Source organism: Channa argus, chromosome 8 (assembly GCF_033026475.1).
Source record: "Channa argus isolate prfri chromosome 8, Channa argus male v1.0, whole genome shotgun sequence".
NCBI classification, from domain to species: domain Eukaryota; kingdom Metazoa; phylum Chordata; class Actinopteri; order Anabantiformes; family Channidae; genus Channa; species Channa argus.
The window spans coordinates 20,365,403-20,378,280 of NC_090204.1; the positions used below are offsets into that span (position 1 = coordinate 20,365,403).

At 39.5% G+C, this 12,878-nt stretch overlaps 1 protein-coding gene across 12 annotated transcripts in view; it reads left to right on the forward strand.

Annotated features, from left to right (window-relative positions):
* LOC137132003 (discs large homolog 1-like protein) overlaps window positions 1-12,878 on the forward strand; it is a 103,710-nt gene that overhangs the window by 62,707 nt on the left and 28,125 nt on the right. For all 12 annotated transcript variants that reach the window (XM_067513989.1, XM_067513991.1, XM_067513993.1 and 9 more), the window contains 8 exons: window positions 202-252; window positions 1,925-2,049; window positions 2,838-3,007; window positions 3,093-3,229; window positions 3,665-3,809; window positions 5,328-5,460; window positions 7,117-7,273; window positions 7,746-7,848. In XM_067513989.1, coding sequence (XP_067370090.1) covers window positions 202-252; window positions 1,925-2,049; window positions 2,838-3,007; window positions 3,093-3,229; window positions 3,665-3,809; window positions 5,328-5,460; window positions 7,117-7,273; window positions 7,746-7,848 — 1,021 coding nt within the window. The remainder of the gene's footprint in view (window positions 1-201; window positions 253-1,924; window positions 2,050-2,837; window positions 3,008-3,092; window positions 3,230-3,664; window positions 3,810-5,327; window positions 5,461-7,116; window positions 7,274-7,745; window positions 7,849-12,878) is intronic.

Consider the following 12,878-nt stretch of genomic DNA (forward strand, 5'->3'; position numbering starts at 1 on the left):
GCATGTCTGATAAAAAATGAACAAGAATGACCAATCAAAATAGTTGCTGATAAATTTTCTTTCATATGACTCATCGATTAATCATCCATTGCAACTCTTAAGTTGGAGGTTAAAATTTTTTAAATCAAAAAAAGCACTTTGGTGTCCAGTGAAAACTCTCATTTAACACACAGCATTTCTCTTTCTCTGTCTCTCTACCAGGTCAATGGAACCGAAGCAGATTATGAGTATGAGGAAATCACGCTTGAGCGGGTAAAAACTTACCTACCCCGTACATTTTACACACACAGTAAATGTACTTGTCCTCCCATGTGTCCACACTGACCCTCTGTCATCTCTGAACTCTCCTCCGTAATCATTTTAAAAACATAATTAATGCTGCTAAGAGAATCTTGTGTGCCTATCTATTTTAAACTGGAAAAAAGAATGTGGACCTTTGATGAGACTCAAGGATATGAAGTCTATGAAAACACTGAGAATATTTCTTCAAAAGGGATTGTGACAGATTAACATATCTATTTTTAGCACATTTCTTCTTGAAACAAGCCATTTGTTAAAAGTAGAGTGAGCTGATATTGAGATCTTCAACACCCGCACAACGTTTACTATAAGTCCAACCAAAACCAGGGCTCCAGATCATTTAAGCATCTATACAGTAAGGACCGGGAAAATTGTTAAAGGACGCCTCCACTGATATTTAAATCGGTTCTTTTGGTTCTAATTTGTGCAGTAAATGTGAATAAATGTCATTAAATGTCCCTCTGACCTCACTATATTAAAATATGACTCTACCTCTAGCTGAAATATGCCTCCATATGACATCACTTGGAGGAACCTTCAGTTCAGATTATGTCATCTCGTTGTTCATACTTTGGAGTTTGTAATCATGACCAAACTGCTTTTCTAGAGCTTCTCCAGGTGATATCATCCGAACTTCTAGTGATGGAAAACTCCTCTGAGTGATGTCATCTAGACATTTTCAGCTAAAAGCAGAGAAATATTTTAATATATGGAAGTCAGAGGGAATTTTAAAAGCATTAATGTACATTTACACCGTAAACTAAAGCCAAAGAAAGCACATGGAAACTTGGTGAAGTTGCCCTTTAATGTTGTAAAGTTGATACACCAGATGTCTCACCGATGTTCCTAAACCCTTCATTTACTTCCCGATGATTGTGATTGTGTTAGCCTCATACAGTTCTTTAAGATCTTTCTTTTTTCAGATTTTACCATGTTCACAATTTTATAAAATCAGACAAGTTCTGTATTTACACAGGTACTGATGTACACATGCACAGGAATTCTTGTTTGCTTTTTTATATGCCTTGGATTCAGAATAACTGTGAATTCAAGGCACAGCAAAGCTTAGTTTACGGAGACTCTAAAACTGTTCTGTCTTAGCTGATTTGGTCCTCAGTCACCTCTTTATTTCTGCCTTTCCTTTACTCAATCCCATCATTGGTCCACCTCTGCAAACCTTATATCCCCTTTCCTTTCCTTTGCCATCCTCCCTCTACTTTCTTTCTGTTATCTTCTTTTCCCCCTTTTATTATAGTCCCCTTTCTTTCACCCCGAGGCTCTTTCTCTGTCTTTCTGCCTCACTCTATTCTCCTGTGACCTGGTTCTGTCTGCTTGAGTGGATTTGCTCTAAAGACACTATGAACATACACGAAACACAGGCAGAGATATTGCACTGGTTTTATATTTAGTGACAGAGAGTGAGAGAAACCGACACAGAGCAATGACTGTCATTAGGCAATAGATCCAATTTACAGAGGTGAAATATTATGTGCAATTTGGTAATAAGTGATATCTGGAGACATACGTGCTGCATCTACTTACGTTACATTGTCACCAAACATCTCAATATATAGGTGTTTTTATTTTCAGGTAAATCACATTCCATATCTGTGTGTATTTGTAGGGTAACTCAGGCCTGGGGTTCAGTATTGCAGGGGGAACTGATAACCCCCACATCGGAGAAGACCCTTCCATCTTCATCACCAAGATTATACCTGGAGGGGCTGCAGCCCAAAATGGACGACTCAGGTACAGACACATTTATTTAAGGTTAACCTCACTGCAACTGTAACCAAAAAAGTCATAACTCATAATAAATGTTTGACCTTTTTAGGAATAAAAGGAAAAGTGTAATCAACATTGTAACCCCCCTATGAGACATAATAGACCCCCGTCTCACGCTCACACACACACACACACACACACACACACACACACACACACACACACACACACACACACACACACTAAATACAAATAAATGTTCTTCTTACAAGTGTCACACTTGTCATGTCACCAAAGTTTTGTTGCTGTTGCAGCGTTGCATTGATCACACATTATTGAAGTTGGATGGATCGCATCTCCATCCCCAATAAATTGGCAGTTTTTGACTCAATTTACTGTAGAGATGACTAAACATTTTCAGAGTCATTGCACTGAAGTGCAGCGAAATTGAATGTCTATTGCTTTGCCAACTTTGCCCTTCAGCACGGCATTCTGCTGCCAAGAGCGGAGCTCTGCAGAGTCTCTGACCACACCAGATATGGAGGTGGAATGTGTTAAATCTACTGCGCAAATGCCCACATGCAGTCAATCAAATATTATTTACCTTCTTCTTAATTGAAGCTTCAAAGGCAAGTAGCTGGATAATAGGCAAGCAAGCTAAAAGAATTTCCCCAGCAGCGTTCTCCAACTCTGCTCCCTCTTTAACGGACACATTTTGCACGTCTAGTTTTAGAATGTGAGTTTGTCACATTTACATGTCCTTTTCCTTTTTAAATTACCTTTTTTAAATGTGTGTGCGTGTTTCTGTGCAGGGTAAATGACTGTATAGTCCGAGTTAATGAGACAGACGTCAGGGAAGTGACCCACAGTGGGGCTGTGGAAGCACTGAAGGAGGCAGGAGGTCTCGTCAGGCTGTGTATACGACGCAGGAGAAGCATCACTGAGAGAATCATGGATATCAAACTAGTCAAAGGGCCCAAAGGTGGGAATATATTACAAAAATAGACACACTATAAGTCAGATGTACTGTTTGTTTGATTTGATACAAATGTGATGTTTTCTTTCAGGTTTAGGATTCAGTATAGCGGGTGGAGTTGGAAACCAGCACGTACCAGGTGACAACAGTATCTACGTGACCAAAATCATAGAGGGAGGGGCTGCACATAAAGATGGACGGCTACAGATAGGGGACAAACTAGTAGCTGTAAGAACCATTTCCCATCAACAAATATAAAATGCATTACCGTTCCTAAAGTCAAGAGCATTATTTTTCATCAGTAATTTAATCAATGTTTGTATCTGAGAATGGTCCGGGAACAAGGTCGGTCATCTCTGTGAACATGTTACATTCTAAGATTAGGTGACGTATATTTGAGAAGGACAGTTTATAAGGATGTGTTTACTTATGATTATTTTTCCTCTGCTACATCTGCTCTACTGTACATCCGGGACTATTGAAGTTGATTTAAAACAGCAGTGGACAAAACTAAAAACAAAAAATTCCTTCTCCATTAAAGCAATGTCCAGCAGTAGATTCTAATATAGAAAAAATTCATAGAGACAAAAACAAAATTGCCTGGTAGCATCTACAATGTATATTTTTGTTGCAACCGACATGATTGTTTATTTGTGTGTTTAGGTAAATGGCACCTGTTTAGAGGAGGTAACTCACGAGGACGCAGTGGCTGCCCTGAAGTCGACTCCTGATGTTGTGTACCTCCGTGTGGCCAAACACACCTCCATTTTTATCAATGACAGCTTCCCTCCTCCGGACGTCACTAATTGTGAGCTTTCAGTTCAAAGTTAACCACGAGACAACACTGAAATCAAATAGTATGTTTTTGCTCATGATTCCGTGCTCGACATGAGTTTGTGGAACCTTTTGCTCAACAAGTGTTGCCTGCACACGTCGTTGGAACAAACAGGCGGGAGCATTATAGGGCCAGATGGTGTTGCACTATAAAGAAGAGCAATGAACAAAGCTGCTGCTAGATATTTTTACTTCTGAGTTTCTAAGCATGCTCTAATCTGCTGTTCGAACATTTGCAGAAACACTTACATGGATGGAAACGGTAAAATAAGCTTGAGCTCCCAGACCACTCTCATAATGAGCAAAGAATCAAGGCAACCTTTTCAGTAGCAGATAGAAAAAAAACACACATTTACTCTAAGTTTCACATATTTTTGCAATATAAGACAAACGTGTTTATAGAAAGAAGCAGGACCACGTCAATGAAGGTAGCGGTGCTTAAAGTAATTTCACTTTAAGTATCAGCTCAGACACGGAATAGTGATCACAAAGCTCCACCCAAACTGTGCCAGAATAATTTTGTTGCACCAGCATCAGCATAACCGTGATGGTAAAAGATGCTGACTTTTACTTTTCAGTGCTTTTCAGAATCATTTCCACAGCAGCACTCTCTGCAAAGCAGCTATTAGACCTTGCCATAGATTTTCATGTCAGTGCTACATGCCACAAGGGACTCCTGAAGTAGTCCACGTGATATAAAAAATGCCATAAAATGTTACTACTCCACACATTAAACGGTAAATATTTACTATGGGTTGACAGTATAAAAATCATAACCCCTGAATACATCGGAGAACGTTGTAAGTTCAGGCCGTTGTTTCCACACTTGGACAACTGCATAAACGCAAGACACTTGCTTGAATAGTTTTTAGATACTTAATAAATGTAAAAAAATATCCAAACATATGAGGGATATTTAAATAAGACGGCATTTTCAGCAATATCATAAATATGAAAATAATCTGGTAAATGACCCAAATCGTGATGTGCTAATGTGTCATCCATTCTGTTGAACAATTCCATTGTTTTCCAAACAGTTTGCCTTCATTAGAAAAATGTGTTATTATGCTATTGTTCAAATGATCCCATGCCACAGACTGTTTAGAATTTATTATATAACCGTCTGATAATCAGAATGGGAAATTTTAGTGCACTGGATTATAGCCACTTGTCACCCCTCCAAATGAGCATATTATCAATCGTGTCATTTATCTTCTGCATGTACCACATATATAACACATCCTTATCCCACTACGTCTGCAGTAATCTTATTATTGAGGTATTGACTGAGGATATGAGCTGCAGTTGATTAAAGGACACTGAATTACTTAATAAAAATAAATGTCACAGTAGATGTTTAGCAATTAATCAGAGGAAGCTGAGGGGTAACCCATGGGAGCTATACAGATACGATGTGTATCACACATTACATAAACACTTTCTGAATGTCATCATGCTTGGTAAAAGTCGGGAAACATTTGTTTTCTTCCAGCATACTCCCCACATCAAGACAGCCATGCAAGCCCCAACATGAGTGGCAGTCAATCTGTGAGCCCGGCTCCACTTACCACACCAAGATACTCGCCACTGCCCAGGACCATGACCGGAGAGGAAGACTTCTCTAGGTGAGACCTCGGATTCATTCATGTGCCAACAAAAACTAAACATTCACATATTAATATGTACATATTAAGTGTACAAACAATGACAGCTGCTGAATGAAGGTATAACTTCATGTTAGCTTTACCACTTCATGAAATAAATGGAAACTCTTTTCTTCTTTTTTTCTTTCTGTGTTGCTTGTCCTACATGTCTCCGCTGAGAGTTTCAGTGGCTAAAGGAGTGATCCTTTACATCAGTTTTGGAAGTCCTAGAGAGCCCAGAATACACTGACTGACCTCTGTCCTTCCCTGCTGCTGCTTGTTTGTGCCTGTGACTGTGTGCGCATGTGTTTAGCGGTGAAAGGCACGTGGCAGCACAAATTTTGTCTGGCATGTGAACCGAGATCACATATGTACACGCACGCACCCATGCAGATACACTCCTAGTGCTGCTCTAGTACCTTTAATCCATTGTAATGGATGGATTACGGCCTATCACAGCCCTCGTCATTTAACTGGCGTCACCGTGGTTACCAAAATATGACTCATTTCGTCATCAACCTTTTAGCCAATCCCTGCCCTTTGAATATAATAAATCTGATAAGCTTCAGAATGACTGTAGAATGGTCATTTTGATGTGTGATGACTTGTCTTTCCGCTGCCTCGTTTTGTTCTCTTGTTTTCCATGTGTTTGAAGCTCACACTCTGGGTAGTTTTTCGTGTAAATAGAAGACGATGTGTTAGATGTCCAGTGAATGTGCAGTTTCAAGAATATTTGCTCTCTCTCTCTAAGCAAATGAAAGACACAAGCTTTATAATTTGTGCTTCAGACGAAGGGATGATAGCAATACCGTAACTCTCCTGATTATTAATCCAACATCATTGTTATCTTTTTCCAGAAATGCATTTATGCATACTGCTAGTAGAAACTCTGCACTTTTTATGACACCACACTTACCATCTGATGATAGCACATATCAGCCCCAGAACTGATTTTTTTATTTGTTTTTTTTAACCACTGGATACTACTGATTTGTTTCTGTGCCAATCATGATCGTGTTCATTCAGAATTTTAAGTGATGATCACATAGGTCCAGTGGTTGTCTTAGTGCAAAAATGGGCTTAAATATGTCTCTTGTTAAGTTATGCTCCATTTACCAATAAATCTAAATATTATAATATTAATTTTAACTGAGGCAAAGTGTGTGTAGGTCAGAGTAACTAACTGTGGTGATGAGGAAAAACAGAGACAATGCAATACTGACATCTGCTGGCGATTTCTGTCCACTTCCCTCCACTAACATTAATTATAACTGCTTTTTAAGCTTGCATAATGCGGTTTTTACTTTCAGAAATCATTGGAATGCTTCAGTACCTGCTTAATAGAGTTTTAATATATTTAATGGTTTATTCTGGGATTATCTGCTAAGTTGTAAATTGTATAATTTCTCATTCATAATGTCAGGTTCTGTTGTCATATCTAATTGCTCAGTCATTTACACTTTCTATCTAGTCAGTGTTTAAAAAGGCTTCATTATTAGACATTTGCTAGGCGTGAACTTTTATCAACTGTAGGATTCCTGCAAAACTGATTATTAAGTATTTATGAATTTATGCTTTAAAAAGTGGATGTCATTATTTTTTTATCCTAAGGAAGTGTTTTATTCATGTTTATCCCAGGGAACCCAGGCGGGTTGGGCTCCAACGTGGATCTACTGGTCTTGGTTTTAACATCGTTGGAGGGGAGGATGGAGAAGGAATCTTCATTTCCTTCATTCTTGCTGGAGGTCCAGCTGATCTCTGTGGTGAGCTACGAAAGGGAGACCGCATCCTCTCGGTATGAGCCACACTTATCTTAATAACCAATTCTGCTGATATTACTACAGAGAATATAGTGGTTTATTTAGGGAGTAATTCAATTAGTTTATGATTCTCCAGAGCCTCTGCTTTGTGTATCTGTCTCTCTACATAATTTATGTCTAGTCATATAATGATGACATTTTTGCTGAAGCTTAATATTTTAAAAGTGATCTGATGCATCTTTGCATTCATCCATCCATTCACATTATTTGCATTCATACAACAATCTGAACTTTAAGAGGGAATGGACATATTAAAAACTTTTGTGCTGGGCTACTGTAAAATATGGCTTAAATTTTCTCTTTAGACTATGTTCTGTATTCATGTATGCAACTACTGACATACAATGATGAAAGAAGCAAGCTACTCTTCCACGATGGCATACACATGCTTATCTCACTTTAACATGCATTACTGTTTCGATAAGGCCCCTGATTTTCTGTGTGCAGGTGAATGGGGTGGACCTATCCAGTGCAACGCACGAGCAGGCAGCTGCAGTTTTGAAGAACGCAGGACAGACAGTTACCATAGTAGCCCAGTACAGACCAGAAGGTAAGTACTGCGGATAAATGCACCACCTGTTCATTTATGCTATGAACGATGGGCTGGAACTGATTTTCCCAAGTGTCAGCTGTTTGTGGACAAACAAAAGGTTCTGTAGACATAAAAACTGGACAGTTCTGTTTTAGATGAAAAGAAGTGCTAAAATGACTCTGAGCTTAGGTACTGACTAATATGGTCTATATTCATGTATTTGTAACATAGAAATAAATAGAAGCTTATTCATTTACATTTTTGATATGGATATTTAATTTTAAAATGCTCCATATTCCCCTAATCTTGGACGTCTGTCCGATGAAGTGAGTCAACTGCAAATGCAAATTTCTTGTAAAATTACAGCAATTTGGAGCATCTACAGGAATTATGTACAGTATCATTGTCATTGGAAAGAAGAAACAAGTGGAGCAAAGTGTCTATTTAAAGTGTTTTAAAATGTTTTAGTACAACAGTGGAGGTCTACAGCACGGACAATAACTAAATCCAAGTTGCAGACTAACGGACATTATACACGAGTAGCAGCAATCCATTGTTGGTTTTGTGTTTGTACAGGGAGTGCTGTAAATATGAAATTTGTAAAATTTGGAAAATGACAAATTATCACAGCCCCATTTCAAAAAAGTTGGAACAGGGTGAAGTTTACCTTGGTTGTGTAGCATCCCCTGTCCTTTTAATAACTGTCTGTAAACGTATTGGAGGTGAGGAGACCAGTTTCTGGAGTTTTAGGAGAGAAATGTTGTCCCATTCTTGTCTGATGCAGGATTCTAGCGGCTCGACAGCTCTGGGCCCTTGTTGCCAGATTTATTGTTTTATGATGTGCCAAATGTTCTCTATTGGTGAAAGGTCTAGACTGCAGGCAGGCCAGTACAGCACCGTGACTCTTATTCTGCGAAGCCATGCTGTTGTGATGGATGCAGCATGTGGTTTAGCATTGTGTTGCTGACATATTCAGGGTCTTCCCTGAAAGAGACCTTGTCTGGATGGGGGCACACGTTGCTCTAAACCCTCTATGCACTTTTCAGCATTGATGTTGCCTTTCCAGATGTGTAAGCTGCCCACGCCATAGACACTAATGCAGCCCCCACACCATCAGAGATGCAGGCTTTTGAACCATCCGCTGATAACAAGCTGGATCGTCCCTCTCCTATTTAGCCCACAGGACATTAAGTCAATTTGTTTGAAATTTTTATTCATCGGACCACAGCAAAGTCTCAGAACAATTTAAATGAGCTTTGGCCCAGAGAACACGGCAGGGATTCTGGATCGTGTTCACATATGGCTTCTTCTTTGCATTATACAGCTTTAACTTTCATTTGTGGATGGCACAGCAAACTGTGTTCACAGACAGTGATTTCTGGAAGTGTTACCGAGCCCATGCAGTGAGGTCCAATAGAGAATCATGCCTGTTTTTAATCAGTGCCGCCTGAGGGCTGGAAGTTCACACATATCCAGTTTTGAACTTCAGCCTTGTCCCTTGATTCCTCCTGATTCTCTGAATCTTTTGACGATATAATATATTGTAGTTGGTGCGATCTTCAAAGTCTTCACAATTGTACATTGAGGAACATTTTTATGAAATTGTTCTGCAATTATTAGGAGCAGTTTGTCACACATTGGTGAACCTCTGCCCATCTTTACATTCGAGAGCCTCTCTGAAATGCTCCTTTTATACCCAGTCATGTTACTGACCTGTTGCAATTTTACCTAATTAGTTGTCAAGTGCTCCTCCATATGTTTTTTAATTTGCAGCAATTACTTTACTTTTCCAGCCTTTTGTTGCCTCTGTTCCATCTTTGAGATGTGCTGCTGCCATTATTCATTTATATAGTGAATAAATTATGGGTTGAGGAGATTTGCAAATTGTTGTTTTTATTTTAGTTTTATTGCAACGAATGCCTACCTAGATCAAGCCTTTGCCTCAAATTAAACCTACTGTACAGCTAAGTAGGACTTTTATGTACAACCAGCTTTGCAAAGCCCATTCAAGGTAAAAACCTGCCAGAATATCCTCTTTGGCTAGATCTGATCCTCACAAGGGTAACAAAGTGTAACAATAAACACACAAACACTGAGAAGCAGAGGAGATTCAACAATAAGCACCTTATTGCACATTTGTCTGCTGGGAGTGACTGTGAAAGCCGTAACCTAGGAAACCACGTTATAACAGCTAATGGGATGCTGTCATGCTGGGGCACCTGAGTATAGTGCATATATCAACTCTCGCGCACACACACTCCGTCAGGATTTGTGTATGAGAATGGACCCTAGAGTAAACACAGTGAGAGAGAATGTGGTAAAATAAGAGAACTTTAATCAGAGACACCAGTGAAAGAACAAAATAACAAAACTCAATCCAGGAGGAGATTGGAGATAGGTGTGTCAGTAGACGGTAAGTGACTAACAAGAATCTAGAAACTGGCACTAAGGAACTTAGCAAGGGTGAATCTGAATCAGAAAACAAACACAAACCATGTATTTAAAATAAACGTGAAACTCGTAAGTAAGATCAGTACAGACTTCCGCGAATAATGTCGACTGTTAACAGCTTTATTAAAAAACACAGGATATCAAGAAAAGTCACTTAAAAAACGAAATAAAAACTCACTCCAGGAGGGGGGGGGGGGGCTGACTTGGTCTTAGAAAGTAATTATACAAAATGCATACAGAAACACGAATCTGAGGAAAACTAGACGGGACCAGAAATAACTAAGGAGGATAAACTTGAACGCACTCACTAAAGAACTAACAAAGTAGAGCACAGACAATAGAACAGATGCCAACTGGTTAAAACATTAACTTAAAAGTGACCTAAGCAGAACAGGTCAGGAACAGATATGAATATTAACCAGGAGCGTGGCACTCAAAGGCAGAACTAGAATGGCTAATTTTGGCGAGCTAGATGAGGAACCCCACTAAGTCTGTGGGATGAAGTGATGTGTGTTTCTCTTGATGTAATCCTGATGTAAAATGCAGTGAGACAGGTGGTGGTGTGAGCAGTGTTGCTGCAGGGCAGAACGCTGTGTAAAACTCAAGGTTAAATATTTTTTTAAATATTTAGAATTTATTAACAGCATAAATGGAAATACCAAAGGTAGAAATTTAGACACCGCCAGCCTTTAAAACATGTCAACATGGCCGCTAATGCCTATGTGTCTTTTAGTCAGGTTAGCCCGAGGCTTGAAGGGAGGATGAAGGTTAAACTGCTAAGTTGGCACAGATAGCACAGAAGAAAATGTTTGATAAAAGCTGGTTTGACTGCTATCTAATTATTTACATAGTAAAATGATTTCCATACCTAAAAAAACAACACACTTTCTAAGATTGAAAAAGCTGTTTTTAATTGACCAGGGCTTAAACACATGGGGGGAAATGAAGAAGACTGAGCTGCAATGTCACCTACAAATCATCAGGCTGTAAGGAAATGCTTATGAAGTAATGTCTTCTCAGCCCTGGTGTCTCATCAGCATGCAGGGTTAAGTGATGTTAGTCCAACCATTATACAAAGGAGCAAAACACAAAAAGAGTTTGAAGCAATTCTCCAAACACAGAGAAGTTTCCTATATAGAACAGCCCGAGGATACAAGCCATACACCATTTGGAAAAAGTCAAAACCTGGGAAAAAGATATACGGCTCATGAATTCCAATTTCAGGAGAGAAAGTCTCTTTGAAGAATGATACTTAATGAAGTTGTCATGTGAAAAACAAAAGATCTTACACACTGACATTTAGATATTAACAGAGTATTTATATTAGCAGAAACTGGACGATATGATTTTCCATCTGAACTGTGACGTCATACAGGTGAATGATGAAGATAGATTTTGTCAGTAAGGATACAGGTTTTATTTAGTTATTTTATTTAGGAGAGGAACCGGGAAGAGAGGACTTGTTCCTGTCTTTTTTGGAGTGGGATGTCAGATCAGCACCATGGATAGCACCCAAGATCCTAACAGGTCTTGGAGAAACAATTCAACAAAAACCCTAAGAATCAAGGACGGACTGCCTGTAGAATGAAAGGTGGCTATTACAGTTGATAGCCTGCTCGTTTTTGGAATTGTATTTAGATTCAGTGATTACCATGAATTCTAACTGCAATGGGGCTCCCTGCGCTACATTCAAGTAACCAGGGTTGCTACACTGTTTAGTGATATTGTGCTGTTAGCGTAGGATTAGTGTGCGTCTGTGTCGTGACTCTCTTACAGACCATATTTGTGACACTGGACCTCAGTCAGCAGTGTGTGTGTTTGTGTGTGTGTGTGTGTGTGTGATGTCCATGTTTGTCCCGTTCCTGTGGCGATAGCATGTGTTGACTAGCGGTGCTCTCTCTCTCACACACACCCACACACACCCACGCACACATACACACATAAACAGACACTTCCTGTCGATGAAAGAGGAACTCATAATGACCTCCACCGGTAGATGAAAAGTGTGTCTCACTGTGTGTGTGTGAAGGTCTCCTCCTGTTGTTTATATTAAATATGAAACACACTGTAGCCAAGTACAGCACAGCATGGCACATAACTGAACTCCTTGCGGTATGTGTGTGTATGTGTGTGTGTGTGTGTGTGTGTGTGTGTGTGTGTGTGTGTGTGTGCATGCAGGCATGGGCAGAGACAGCGCTGATTTAAGCTGATGCAGCAGATATAGATCTGTGTTTATTTGAAGTACAGCAGATGGAGCATGTTTGTCTGTGAAAAGCCCTTATGCTGCATTAGTAATGGAGAAGTGCCCCATTATGTTTCAGGCTATTTTCAGCCAGTTTGTATATCAGACCCGTGGTTGCAAGATGTCTTGTCCTATGCATTTGACTCGCCAAGACTATTGGACTGGACTTAGTCCAGTCCTGGACTTGAATACATATCACTTGGAGTGCATTATGGTGCATTGAAAGCAGTTGAGCACAGACTACTGGCATCTTGTATTGTACTTACAGCTTTAAAAATATCATGAGCCCCACTTAGGTAAGGAGATATGAGTAGAGACATTGGATCCTTATGTCAAATTGTAGTGATTTGCTGTC